This window comes from Haliotis cracherodii, unplaced genomic scaffold (genome assembly GCF_022045235.1).
Source record: "Haliotis cracherodii isolate W230 unplaced genomic scaffold, xgHalCrac1.p SCAF_9, whole genome shotgun sequence".
NCBI lineage: Eukaryota > Metazoa > Mollusca > Gastropoda > Lepetellida > Haliotidae > Haliotis > Haliotis cracherodii.
In genome coordinates, this window is record NW_027266343.1 from 18279766 (window position 1) to 18294636 (window position 14871).

The 14871-nt window shown below is 40.9% G+C and overlaps 1 protein-coding gene across 3 annotated transcripts in view; it reads right to left on the reverse strand.

Annotated features, from left to right (window-relative positions):
• Positions 1–14871, reverse strand: part of LOC139453326 (rhotekin-2-like) — a 103940-nt gene that overhangs the window by 65621 nt on the left and 23448 nt on the right. Inside the window, exon 1 of one of the 3 annotated variants that reach the window (XM_071234997.1) lies at positions 3635–5376. The exons of the other annotated variants lie outside the window; for them this stretch is intronic. Within the exon in view, the coding sequence (XP_071091098.1) occupies positions 3635–3727 (93 nt within the window). The 5' untranslated portion in view covers positions 3728–5376. Of the gene's footprint in view, positions 1–3634; positions 5377–14871 lie in introns of those variants that run through there. 3 annotated transcript variants of the gene reach the window in all.

The window sequence follows — 14871 nt, forward strand, 5'->3', positions numbered from 1 at the left end:
TCTACCCTGGAATCCAACAGGGAGACAAGCATTGGTTGCTTGGGACCTATTCTACCCTGGAATTCAACAGGGAGACAAGCATTGGGTGCTGGGGACCTATTCTACCCTGGAATCCAACAGGGAGACAAGCATTGGGTGCTGGGGACCTATTCTACCCTGGAATCCAACAGGGAGACAAGCATTGGGTGCTGGGGACCTATTCTACCCTGGAATCCAACAGGGAGACAAGCATTAGGTGCTGGGGACCTATTCTACCCTGGAATTCAACAGGGAGACAAGCATTAGGTGCTGGGGACCTATTCTACCCTGGAATCCAACAGGGAGACAAGCATTGGGTGCTGGGGACCTATTCTACCCTGGAATTCAACAGGGAGACAAGCATTAGGTGCTGGGGACCTATTCTACCCTGGAATTCAACAGGGAGACAAGCATTGGGTGCTGGGGACCTATTCTACCCTGGAATTCAACAGGGAGACAAGCATTAGGTGCTGGGGACCTATTCTAACCCCGAATCCAACAGGGAGACAAGCATTGGGTGCTGGGGACCTATTCTACCCTGGAATTCAACAGGGAGACAAGCATTGGGTGCTGGGGACCTATTCTACCCTGGAATCCAACAGGGAGACAAGCATTAGGTGCTGGGGACCTATTCTAACCCCGAATCCAACAGGGAGACAAGCATTGGGTGCTGGGGACCTATTCTACCCTGGAATTCAACAGGGAGACAAGCATTGGGTGCTGGGGACCTATTCTACCCTGGAATCCAACAGGGAGACAAGCATTGGGCGCTGGGGACCTATTCTACCCTGGAATTCAACAGGGAGACAAGCAATGGTTGCTTGGGACCTATTCTACCCTGGAATTCAACAGGGAGACAAGCATTGGGTGCTGGGGACCTATTCTACCCTGGAATCCAACAGGGAGACAAGCATTGGGTGCTGGGGACCTATTCTACCTTTAAATGACATCTCTGAAAAATCAGTGATGTAGGTTATCTGCCTTGAGCAAATCTTGCAGTACATGCACAGAAGTTGAACTTTAGATAAAATTAATCCGTTGCCTAAACATCTCTCATTGTGTTAACAGTTAAGTAATTTCAAAGTAAATATTATGGTTGGTGCCGTGTTCAACATCCAGAATATATCAGCCTATTGCATCCCATTAATGAAGGTTATCAACTTCAGCAGGAAACGTTTCACTCAACACGTACAGAATGATGAGTCAATGCAACTCACACCACACAATGACCTGGCGAAGGAAATAAACACGAACAATCAGTTTCTACAAGCAGTATGAATCAAAAGTAGTATATTTGGGGGAAATCTGGCCTTAATTTAAAAAAAAGTGAAATACATATAATTGACAAAGTTGCATTTGAGGGAAACTCTGCTTTTTTCAACATCTTTTTCAATACTAACAACATATGTTTGTATTTAGTAAGATCTCTGTTTATGCATCGATTAAGAATATTTGTACAATGGCACCATCATGTACAGCAATGCAATGAGTATACATGGCACTATCATGTACAATGTACAATGTATATACCTATAAAACAACACAGTTTCCATAATAATTTTTTTATGTCACTCCTACCTGAAAGTGAAAAAGCCATTTATAATATTTCGGAAAAACTTCAATGTTCAGTGCATAAAAGTCAATGGATGTAAGATTTTGAGAGCCGCTTGTGGTTACCATAAATCTGGTATATTTTCTTATGCCTGCCAGACGGTAGTAGAATATGGAGTTTAGGCTGCCAGAAAGTCTATAATTCTAAACTTGCACTTAGGAGTTGAAGTTAGTTTAATCAAGCTACGGCTCATTAGTTCTTCAGAGGATGCGATCATGATTGTATGATTAAACCAATGGACCCAGACTAGACACAGTAAATATATTTCTACAAAGAAGATTAATATCTCTGGTACATGGCCAAAGGGCCTTTGTTCCATATCATTTGGACCTGCACTCTTCAGTCATATGATCTACTCTATGCCAGCAGCAATGCAATTTCACGTAACAAATCTCATCATGCTCATACTCCTCCAGATCGATAGTGACCAGCCTACAGATACCCTGGGCTGAGAAGAAAAGGACAATCGCAGCAAAATGTTTTCAAGAGTCAGTCTGTAGGTTTCATGTATCTAAGTAATATCACGTAAAGGTCACACAGACGCATGCTCATCTATGTACTTGGTCAGACAATGACATCTTGAATATCCTCCCTATGGGGATTGAAGGGCTGAATAGGTTGCTAGCACCAAATGCTTCTCGTGAAAGCTGATCGGAGAGACAAATGGGTGGTCGAAGTGGGTGACATGGCTTATTGCAAACTGAAGTGCCCCAATGGTGCAGACTTGGTGTTGATTGTTGCTCATGCGATCTATCCCTAGTTGGCCAGGCCAAGATGGGACTATGAACAGGCAAAGGTGGTATAGCTACAATCAGCAACATCAACTCACTTGAATATACCATTTTCTGTTAATTAATTCAAATTTGATTCTATTAATCCACTCCAGGAGTTAGATCGGATCTAAACATTTCGTACTCCCTCATGTATATGAGGGGGGGTTAGCCTAGTGGTTAAAGCGTTCACTTATCACGCTGAAGACCCGGGGTCGATTCCCCACATAGACAAAATGTTTGAAGCTCATTTGTGGTGTCCCCTGCTGCGATATTGCTGGAATATTGCTGAAAGCAGCATAAAACCATACTCACTCTCATGTATATGAAATATGCTCAATATAAGTTTATGGTACACTGCACACAGTGCAATAATCTGATTGACACCATGAGATGTACACATAATTTAGTGCATCATTATATACTTTTTATTAAATGAGTCAGAAGTAGAGGAGTTTTTGAAGTTTTTGTATCCAGAATTTTTTTTCATGTCATTATGTTCATTCATAGACTTTGGGAAACCATTGCCACAATCTATGCTTTGAAGGTGACACTGGCCTGGATATTGTGCAGATAGTATTAAACGCCATATGTCTTCACTTTGCAACACTGAATGTTTTCATTAAATCAAGTGGTTGCATCAGCATATACCATGGTGAAGACACCACTATCTGTATCATAAGCAAACGGATATTACTTCATTCAATGAGGTCTGTACTGAACTAGTTTGAACAAATAACAATGTTTTGCATTGCGAAAGTGTGTGACAAGCTTGTTCAATTTAATAAAGTGTAAATCTTGAAAAGTCTTGTAATTATTATATGACTGGGAAGACGATACATCATAACCTTCATGGGTCACCTCAGTGAGGTCATGGTTATCCAATCAAGATACAGAAAATGAGGCAACTATACACGTGTGATGTACAGTATTAGTATCACACCTTGAACCATCCATCGCCAGGTACCCCGTGGGTAATACATCTGGACCCGCTCACAATGCGATCTTAGCGCTACGAGTATCAAGAGTCTGTGTAAGAGTATCAGTGTTACGACCAACATAGCACTAAGATCGCTTTGTGCAAGTGGACACTGAATGGTAATAAATCCAACTTGTCCACAGCTCATTACCAGACCAGTTGTTAACTGGAAAAAACAACTAGCCCTACTGTATTTTCACTAGTGTGGGACCAACAGCAGGTGTGTCGAACCCTGGTAATACGTATACTACTCACCTTAAGACTGCCACAGCACATGGACTCTGGTCGTGGAGGTAGCTTCTTCTTTCTCAGCACCACTCCACTCCAAGTATCCATTGACTCACACATTGTCACGATCAATCCAGGCAGACTATATAAAGTTCCAGGTCTACACAGTACAAAAGTCAGTTTAGCTGATGAAATGGCTCAATCCTGGGTGTTGAGAAACGTATTTTGCATCAAAGATTGAAACTTCAAAAGTTCAGGCAGTGTATCTATCAATCAACAACTGTTCAATCTCTCATAAAATCACAACAGACCACAATGCTTGTTAATGCAAATGACCAATCTTGTATACGCTATCTGTGTAGGTGATCTAATCAAGATGACAATAGGTGACTACAGTGCTTTTCAATGCAATAACTAGCATTGTCCACTTCTGTCCACACATACCACAGGTGTCTGTATAGGTGAGCTAGTCCTTAGATGACCACAAGTGACCAGGGTGGTACAGCCTCCTCTTAGTGCTGTGTATATCTGGTCAGCGCGATGTACAGCCAGCCTCCTCTTGGTGCTATGTATATCTGGTCAGCGCAATGTACAGGTTTACTGATATCCTTTTGTGTCTGTTTAAAACACACAAAGAGGATTGTGGATGTACAAAACCTCGGGAATGTACACCACAGAGTCCCTTGAGTCACTTTCAGTCCCAAATCTCACCATACATCATGCTTATACTCTCAAGCAGTGATGGCACAGTCGTACTTAGCCCAGTTTCAGCAACCAAAACTTAATCTCAGTTTGTAAATGTACTAGTATTGATAGCTCTGAACAGGCATCAATAAGGTGTTAAAAATGTTTTAGCGCTCTCCTCATGAGATTCACACAAAGCAGGAAACATAAACCCCTACAATTATTCAATGATTACAAAGTTCAATTGCTATAGAACATTCATTGCTTCAAGCAAGTCCTCCTTCAACCCTACTGTGGGTGTAACTCAACAGAAGCGCAATATCCATCGAACATCTTAAAACATCAAGTCAAAAGCTTCTGCTTCTCCTGAATGGAGGGACCCAGTGAACTCTGGACACACAAATATATCATATATCACTGTGATAGCCATGAGTGTGACAGGAAGAGGGCAATACCACTTGATAATGTTAATGTGAACATGAAGTCATGAATACAGATTTCAGACTCCTACAATCAAGCAGTGTTTACACTATCACCATGAGATAAGTCCTGTTACAAGATGAAGAGGACTGGAATAAAAATCGGAGGCGATTTTGTAAAATCATAAAAAGTTTTCAAGCTCTACCTCTCGTCCTTCATACATGTACAACGTAATCCTTTGTAACAATATGCCAGCCTAATTCAAATCTTCGCACACGCTGTCGTAATCACCTCGCAAACATGACAATATTAGTCGAGTCACACGTGGAGAAATAACATTAAGTAAAGTTGTCTCTCTGTTGACTGTGCACTTTCTGAGGTGGCTGTAAGCTGCAGCCAGCTGTAGTGTGTCTAGGCTAAATCAAAAGTCTAATAGGCACATCAGGCTTGTTATCCCGGCTCTCTAAGGGCTGCGGGCTGCAGACCAGTTGTGGTAGATTATGTAACAAGATGCTACAGTTGGGCGGAGGGATGCTTGTGTGTCGTATGTCAGCACAAACAGATAAATATTGACAGTACTACACACTTCCTCTCAGACCTTCCTGCCTTATGCTAAATGGTTCAGTGTCAACTCTTATAACAATTCTTACAGCACTGATCCTTGATCCTTTAAGTGCAGAAATCACAGGTGTAAAGTTACTCCGTTAGCAACTCATCTGTGATTGTCCTGTGATAACTAGCAGTGTATGTTAAATGCAGCAATCACTATTTCTGTTGAGAACATACACCATACACAATTCACCCGAGATTATGCTGTGATAATGATCACCATACAAAATTTACAGCAATCACACATTTGTCAGTTGATAACTAGTTCCTCAAGAAACTCCTCCACAGTGGACTAACAATGAACAGTTGTCCAACCAAGCTCTTTTTATACGTTGTCGTAATTCAATGATTAATAATTCCCACACTTGGGATTCCTTCTCGGTTTTTTTGTCCGGTCATAAAATGCCTCCTAGAGATGATATTGGACAGTGGAAATATTTTTAGGCTGTTCCTTTGAATATCACCGCTTGAAAATAGTTGCCACTTGCCGATTGTATCCAGGAGGAATTATGAGTCCGGATTTAACACTCGTAGGTTTATGATGACCAGGAAGCTGATAGGATGGGAGGGAAATGGCAGTGTTGGAAAAAATGTTGCTGCTTGATATTTTGTTTGAATTGAAGATTATTCAGGATTCACAGTCTCATATGAGCAAACAGACACTGTCAAAAGAGCATAAATATAAATCGATGGATATTTAGCAGACAATAGTTTGATCCCTTTGTATACAAACTCATACAAACATGAGAGTTTTGTTCATTAAAAATCCATTGGCATCAAAAGCAGATTATCTGACACATGAGCTGAACAACATTAACAGAAATGATCTGTGTATGGAATATGTTTCAAAAAGCTCACTTTGAATGTTTTCATACACTTTCCAGATGTGATGACGAAAAGGTTGAAATAATCACCATTCCTTGCCAATTTTGAGAAAGGTTTCACTGTCTCTCCCATTCATCCTTATGCCTACTATTCAATGAGAAATATCAGCCAAACTGTCAGAGAAGTCCTAACACAAACATGGAAGTCAAACCTAATCAATGAGCCATCAATATTCACATGGCGGGAACCACAGAATAGATATTTCCTTGTAAATGCAGTTTATACATCTCCTCCAGGACTGGCCTAAGTCTACACTGTTTATGAACACAGAGGAGCTGTCTTGCTACAATTGGCTGGAATGTCTAGAACTGTCTGATTCTTTTAATAGATATTTCCAATTTGATTCGTGATTTACTTTTCTGGTTGTCTCCTTAGAAAGTGAATTGTGGTTAATTCACTGTGAAATTGTCTAAAACATCACTGTGCCATGACAATGCAACACTGTACATAAAAATTCGATAAAATTAAAACAGGATGTTTTGCATAACAGTCTGCATATGCCAACCATTAGACAAGCTACTATGGGATGCAGGTCTCCACTTTGTGTTGATCATTGAATCAATATACTGACTGACATACGGAACTGTTTCCTCACCATCAGCCATTCAGCCCTAATGAATGAAAACCACATTCAGCCAACTGAATGAAAATCACCTCCAGTGTACCTCCTGAACAAAAGCAATCACACATAAGCAGCAGTTCCGATATTTCCCTTTCAATCCTCCCCTGTGGTGTTTTCACCACTGTTCACAAGGCTGTCCGACAATTATTATCGTGATGAGCAGATGGGTGTTTCGAGTGACCAGTGCATGGCGAAGGGGGCGGAGTGTTGATACTCACAATGTCCTCTGTTTGGGGACAGACAACAACACGGACATGACATTTCAAACTGATCCGTCCAGTATCCTAACAAGTGGACTGCACATGTTAGGCGAGGTTGGTGTATGTCAGCTGAATTGTCTGATGAGAGGCTGTAGATACACACCACGCTCTGACCAATTAGCCTGCACTCATTTGGACCTCCTGGTCAAATCTGTCTTCAATTCCAACCCTGGTTTGCCTGCAGTCATAGAAAATTCCACCCTATGTGTCTACTGCCTCCAGATATACTCGTTAGACAGCGACACATTTACCATTCCTCGAAATTCCAGCGCTGGGACTGTCCTCTTCCTCCTTCGAAGTGCAACTATGAATAATGAATCAATGGTCTTGTTTCCTGCATATCATGACTGCAGATGGAAGTGTCGTCTGCTTCACGTCTGCTGGTGTGATCTTTGGCATCTATGTTACATGTAAAAAAATTGTTCACCTATCCTATACCAGAACTGCTGGATCAATATGAGTTTTTCATCCAATTTCACAACCAGGCACTTTAAAACATGTCGGCAGTGCTTTGTCGTCTGCTCACACAACAATTATCCAGACCATATGAGAACACCTGCCTCAATCCTATTCCTTACAGCTTGAAGTCCAAGATCCTTTGCACTGACTCCCAACACTTCCCTATACATAACCAGTCATCTAATGATGAAATGAGAGATTTTCGATGAGTCACTCAAACAGTGAATAAATTCACATATTCACTCTCAAAGACAAATTGATCGGATTCAACAAGTAAGCCGCTACTGGCGTCAAATTGAGCATTGATGAGACTGATGGCCACCTATAACCATGATAAGAGAGGTCCTAATTTTCCCGTTTGATACCCAGGCATGTGGAGCGAAGGCACATGGAATCAGAGGGATGGTGCTATTGATTCAAGTTCATGGCCACCATGAATAATGAATGCAGCATTTAGCAGCAGCGGTCAGATTGTATGGACGGTGTCATGCATTATGGACTTGGTGCTTAATGTGCTCGTTGCTCAAGGCATTACAGGAAAACATCAATTATATCACCTTACCACAGAGTTTTCGGTTAGCTCTTAAATAAATTCCAAACAAATATTTGGTTTCCAGATAGATACAGCCCGAAGTTCACACTCACTGGCACTGAGGCTTAGTTGCTATGATACTGTTCAATTGTTTAATGTAAACAATCTGTATTACAAAACCTATAACTTCATAATGAAACAATACCATATGAATCTAGTTCTAACAGGAGGGATCCAGAGCTAATGAATTCCCCTCACACATGCTCTTTGTAGTAATAAGTTTGATGTCATTACATCGTGCACGTTTCAGGTCAACAAGAAAATGTGTTAGGATCATCATATCTTTGGAATAGGACTGAGTGAGCGAGCATGGTTTTACGCTGTTTTTAGCAATATTCCAGCAATATCACGGTGGGGGACACCAGAAACGGGCTTCACACATTGTACCCATGTCGGGAATCGAACCCGGATGTTCAGCGCGACGAGCGAACGCTTTAACCACTAGGCTACCCGACCACCCCCTTTTGAAAAAGATAACTAGTTTCAGCCTCATGTTGATGTGGATGAGTGGATGTTTGTTTAATCTGTCAGCGATAATCCAACATTTAATGTTGGCCTTTAAATAAGAGTGCTGAAACCCAGTGGTTGACAGCATGAACAATAACCCATGTCATCAGGGTCATGGCACACAATAAGCAAGGTCACACATTGTAACCTGCCTAATGGGCTCGCCTCATTAGTCGGTTCTGACAACATCCATCTGATACTGGGGATCTATTCTTCCCAGAAATCCCCCAGTGGCAGATTGATTTGAATAATACATGACTTATGATAATGATTGGCCAGGCATCTTTAATACAAGGCCTGGGGACCCATAGTCATCAGAACATTAGGCCTTTTCAGCAGCCAAAGACCAAGACAATTTGAAGAACTGATGACCTTATATTGCTCGAGCATACTAGGACAAAGTCTAGTGTGATAGACTTGCAAACTGTACATGAACAATGTTCTCCCAAGACATGTGATCTGGCTTTTGTGGGATGTTATCAAAGAGGCCACTTCTCCAGCGGCCAGCAAACCTGGTCCGCCTGATAACCAGAAAAACATGCACACCCCTCCTGAGGGCAGCACCATCACTGATATAATCATTTCTAAACAGTCACTCGGCTGAAACACTTATTTTCACAGCCTTATGTTTATTTGCTTATGCAAGTACTAAAATACTAGCAAAAACAGTACTGTTTACCTTCCAAACATTTCAGTATATATTATTTTGAAGATTAGCATGACCTTTGTCAATCTCTGAAACTGCAATCTGAAGCCTTGTTATTTCAACATAGATTTATAATAATTCATATGTATTTATTTAGAAAACATTGTAACAGATTTATTGCATTCTAAAAGTAAGAAATAAACACACCTCTGCATTGAACACAGTTAGAAACAGTTGTTTTCTGCAATACTGCAATGTGTTCCCTAATTTGTTCCCATCAGCATATTTCTATAAGGCCTACATGAAGATTTCAGGAAATCCTTACCTTTCCTACCTAAACATCCTGTTTGTTTGTTGTTTAACCCCACACTCGGCAATATTCCAGCTATATGATGACGGTCTGTAAATAATCGAATCTAGGCCAGACAATCCAGTGATTGACATCATGAGCCATGATCCATGCAATTGGGATACAATGACAAACATCAACCAAGTCAGCGAGCCTGACTACCCGATCCTGTTAGTCGCCTCTTACGACAAGCATTGTCGCCTTTTTCGGCAAGCATGGGTTGCTGAATACCTATTCTACCCGGATATTAACAGGTACCTGGCCATCAAGCATCCCAGCCAACAGCTTACAGGCTATGAGTTACAGGTTACATGGGTCAGGGTGTTACTGTTAGGGATTTCACAGGTGACTGGACTTTCAGCTTATAAAATCCTGTACACCCTGCTTAGGTGTACAACTAATCATCCTGAGGCTAGGGAGTTAATGGACTATAAAAGTTCATTTTCCACCCTTATATTTTGGCTGGACTGACGAATCTATGTATAGTCCAACCAAAAATCACATAACGAAATCTACATCCGATTCGTAAACTGCTGTGCAGATTTTGGTCGATTGCAGGATTTGCTTAGCATGTGTTCTGACAACTTAGCGTAAACAGAAATTTTCCAAATCTTGTCATGTTTTTAATCCAGATGCTCACATTTTCATGAACTCCGCGTAGTAAGACCCATTTTGTGACAATATAGATCTTGATTATCGATCAGATCGTCTTCACTGGGAAACGCCATTTTATATGCAGCAAAAGCAAGTAATTTGAGAGGTGGCATCTGATTGGTCAATAGGAGGGACATAGAAGGGACATAACTTGTATTAGCCACTGGTTGTGCTATGATCAAGCCAAGCAATTCCAGCCAAGTTTTAAACTTTTAAAATCAGTTAACTCCCTTGCCTCGAGAAGATTATAAGTTCACAACTTGTTAAATTTGTTACATCTACAACCTATCAGCTAGGTACTTGTTACATTTTTTTTTCTAGACAAACACAAATAGTTGGCGTTAAGACACAAACAGACTCCTTCTTTGTGTAATGATAAAAGTAAGGTTAAATAAATAGAGCTTAGGAAGAAAGATGGAAAATTCATAGTATACATTTTCATGAATTGGTTGGTTCAAACAAAGATGACCCCATGGTGCCTCATTAATTCACTGAATGTCTCAAAATGAATGTTTGTCTTGTCTTGTCCTCACATACTCCACCCTTGAAATCAGTCCACCATCAGACATTATTTCCATCAACACACCATAAGCACTATCATCCAATCAAGAAACACTTTTTCTTAATCTGAGCCCTTTTTACCCAAATCTCCCCAACATTGCAGCTCTGATTCATCTCCCCATCTCTTCATAACTGACATTCATTACTGTAAGAGAGGCTAAGGCAGAGATAAGCAGCAGGAGGATCAGGGACATCCACATTGCCCACATCTCCCCCTGATAAGGCCAGCTGCACCCTAGTTAGAGGGCAATGGCACAAATCGCTCCTGTACCCAGTTCCAACATGTGTATCATCAAGTCACGGCTGCATTCTCAGCTTCAGACAGAAAACATATGATGTGAACCCAAACAAGTCAATGACCCCAGCCCATGACCCCTGCCCAAGACCCCACCCCATGAACCCAACCCAAGACCCCAGCCCAAAACACCAGGCCAAGCCCCCAGCCCCCACCCCACCCCAGGTTTTACAGCGTGCCATTTCAACAGTGTCCCCTGGCAGAAGAGATCCATTCAACTCTCTCAATATTTCAGCAGTTTCTTGAAAGAGTGAAGCGATTCATTGATAAATATCAGTGCATAGTTTAAGGACCATACATTGCCATGACAAACTGTCAATTATTACTTGGTTTACAGATCCATGCATGGCGCCATGAACTCAAAACTTCAAAAATGTGGAATGTCTTATTTTCTTGATGCCAGACAATTCTTCACAGCTTACACACAACATGTTTTTACAATCTTAATTATGTTCTTATCTTAACCACTGACACTATTCAGAACAAACTACATGGTTAACCATGTGATTAAGAAACAGAAGCCCAAGCCTCTTATCAACAAACCTGTGCTCCTTCGGCAAAACTGGGGAAGAAGAGACAGTTGGAGCTGTTTCACAAGATCTGTCCATTAAGTGCTCTTCAGGCAAAACTCAGGAAGGAGAGACAGTTGGATCTTTTTCACAAGATCTGTCCATTAATTGGTCAGCCCCGTTCTATATGTCACTAGACAAGCAGCTAGCCCCAGGGAGAGTGAGTGAGTCAGCAAATATTACTATAATGCTGCATCGTCATTTTTCTGGTATTTGTGGCCCCCACGGAAGTAAATCAAGGCTATGCTCAATGAAAACAATGACCTCTTATTACAAAGCACCAGGAAATATTTGGTGATACATTGAGTCATACACCGAAAGTCATTGACCTGCTGGAGGGGGCCAGGAGGGGGACCAGGGACAATCAAGGAAGCAGCCTTTGGAGTCTACTAGCCCAAACCAGGCTTCTGACATCATTTTCAGTAGAGTTTAGTGTTAATCAATGGACTTTTATTAACAAAGCTTTCTAGACCAAAAGAAATTTGACTAGACTCAGGCTACTGAGTGGCTGAAGAAACAGACAAGGCAATAGAAGAAACCCAGCAAATGGCATTCTGTACTCAACCACAGGCACTGGAAAGACTTGGTTTTTAGCGAAATCATTTTTCAGTTTTTTAATATAACCGTATTCATCAGCATGAAAGTCTAGGGGTCCATTACCCTAATGTTTAAAAGTAAAGACTGAAGGGGACCCTGGGTCCAAATAACACCGCAGCAAACCCCACTGATATCATATTTTGAGCCTGGAGCCTGATCAGCTAAGCATTCTCAGCTTATTTTTCAACATCTGAATGAAAGAAATACTGGCAGCACAGAATCATTCTGTTCTCAGTAAGTCTAGAGTTGGATATCTTTGAAAACCTAGGTGAGGGGAAATGGGGTTTAATGTCACATTAAGAATTATTTCATTATATGTTCACACAAACATAACTTGCTGGTCAATAAGAAAACTCTCTCTCTCTTTCCTTCTCTATCTCTCTTTCCTTCTCTCTCTCTCTCTTTCCTTCTCTATCTCTCTTTCCTTCTCTCTGTCTCTCCTTCCTTCCTTCTCTCTCTCTCTCTCTCTCTCACACGCACGCAGACACACACAAGATTTGTTTGGTGTCACACTAATGGTATAAAGACTAACACCTACTTCAGGATAGGATCCCACTTTCCATCTTTGACAAAGAAAACCAATAAATACTACACAGCTCTGATTCAAAGACATCTGTGCCAAGTCCCATAGCTCTACTTTTTAAGCCAATTGATATTTCCCTATAAAGTAAATGTAGTTATCACACTGATCAATGGAAGCCTGATACATCATGACACACGTGAGTCAACTGTTTGGAGTGAGTCATGGCTATTTATAAAACACATCAGCTGACATAGATTTGTCCTGATGACCCAGGAAGGAGACCGGGATATCTAGGAAGTAGAGGAAACCCAGCCCATGCCATTCTGTACTCAACCACAGGCAGCGGGAAAGAATGGGTTCTAGAAAAAACACTTTTTCAAATTTTTTTACATTTACATATATATATAGCATTCGAAATCAGGCACGAAAGTCTTTGGGTCCATGTCGTAACTGTAATGCTAGAAGTTGCAGCTTCAAGGAGTCTTGGGTTAAAATACACACACGGTATATGCTGAAGACCCAATGTTACCTCTTTGATTAAATCAAATGTCACATAACAATATTTTTCATTCTCTTTAAATTTTGTAACTTTGCACTATTGCCCAAAACAGTGTGCTGAAACATTATTCTATGCTTTTTCAATGAAACTCTCATCAACATTTTGGAATGTCCTATTTTTAACAACGACTGAATACATACTTTGTCCATCAAACACTATGGTGTACACAGATATATATCTCAACCTAGACTTGCACAAAACTCAAAGGCAATAATTATTAGTTTAAATCATAATTTCTAGATAATGTAAATAATAAGAACAAGTTGTCTCTATAAGAGACTGTCCACATATCTAGATTTGCCTATTAGGACGATAGAATTACTACATATTCCTGGACTTTTCTCTCAGTACAGCCTTGGAGCAAGGCTAATCTCCACCTGGCAATGGACCTATTGTGTAGCTGTGGTGAACAATGGTGAAAGGGACATAACCTCTCCTGTCTTCTTCCGCAGATGACTCTATAACATATTTTGGAAAGTGTGCGTGCGTGCGTGCGTGCGTGCGTGCGTGCGTGCGTGTGCATGTATGTGAGTGCAAGCATGCGTGTTGTTACTGCTGCAGCTATATTTCAGTGATGTCACAGCACCCTGTACACAAACGATTCTTTATCAGTCAAACCAGTGACTGAAAGCATGAACATACCAAGACTTCAGGGCACAATGACATGCAATCAGACAAGTCACAGGTCTTGACCAAGTGAGTTCATAAATATGTATACAGTAAACATGGTAAACAACGTTTATAACAAACATGCTTATAGTGAATTGGCGGATATAATGAACTGTGCTTTTGGTCCCGGCCATCTGCTGTATATATGCTTATAACGAACTATGGTTATAACAAACTAAAATTTGTGGTCCCTTTGAGTTCGTTATAACCATAGTTTGTTGTATGAGTGAGTGAGTGAGTGGGTATGGTTTTACGCCACTTTTAGCAATATTCCACCAATATCACGGCGGGGGACACATGAAATGGGCTTCACACATTGTACCCATGTCGGGAATGGAACCCGGGTCTTCGGCATGACGAGCGAACGCTTTAACCACTAGGCTACCCGACCGCCCTGTTTTCTGTATGAACATAATTATACTCAGAGTAGGGCAAATGAACACAAATCATTGATGCTTCTCAAGGATAAGGCTAAGCATGTAAAACCATGGTCTTCAGGCAATGACTGCAAAACATTGCTGTGGTTACAGTTCTTTTTAAAACAGTGGTATCAAAGGGTACAAGTATATTTTAAGTCTCATTTATATAAATAAAATGCTTTTGGCAAAAGTATTATAAATATGTTTGTTTTACAGGGACAATTCGATTCAGCCGAACAACCCAGGATGAAAACATTTTTTTTTCATGTTACAATAAAAAACATGAAAAATTACCAACATCAGTTATCCCTGATTCTATAAAAGTCTAAATGAAGGTGTGTATCAGACCGTTACAGAGTTGTTACTGTACATCACTCTTCCCATC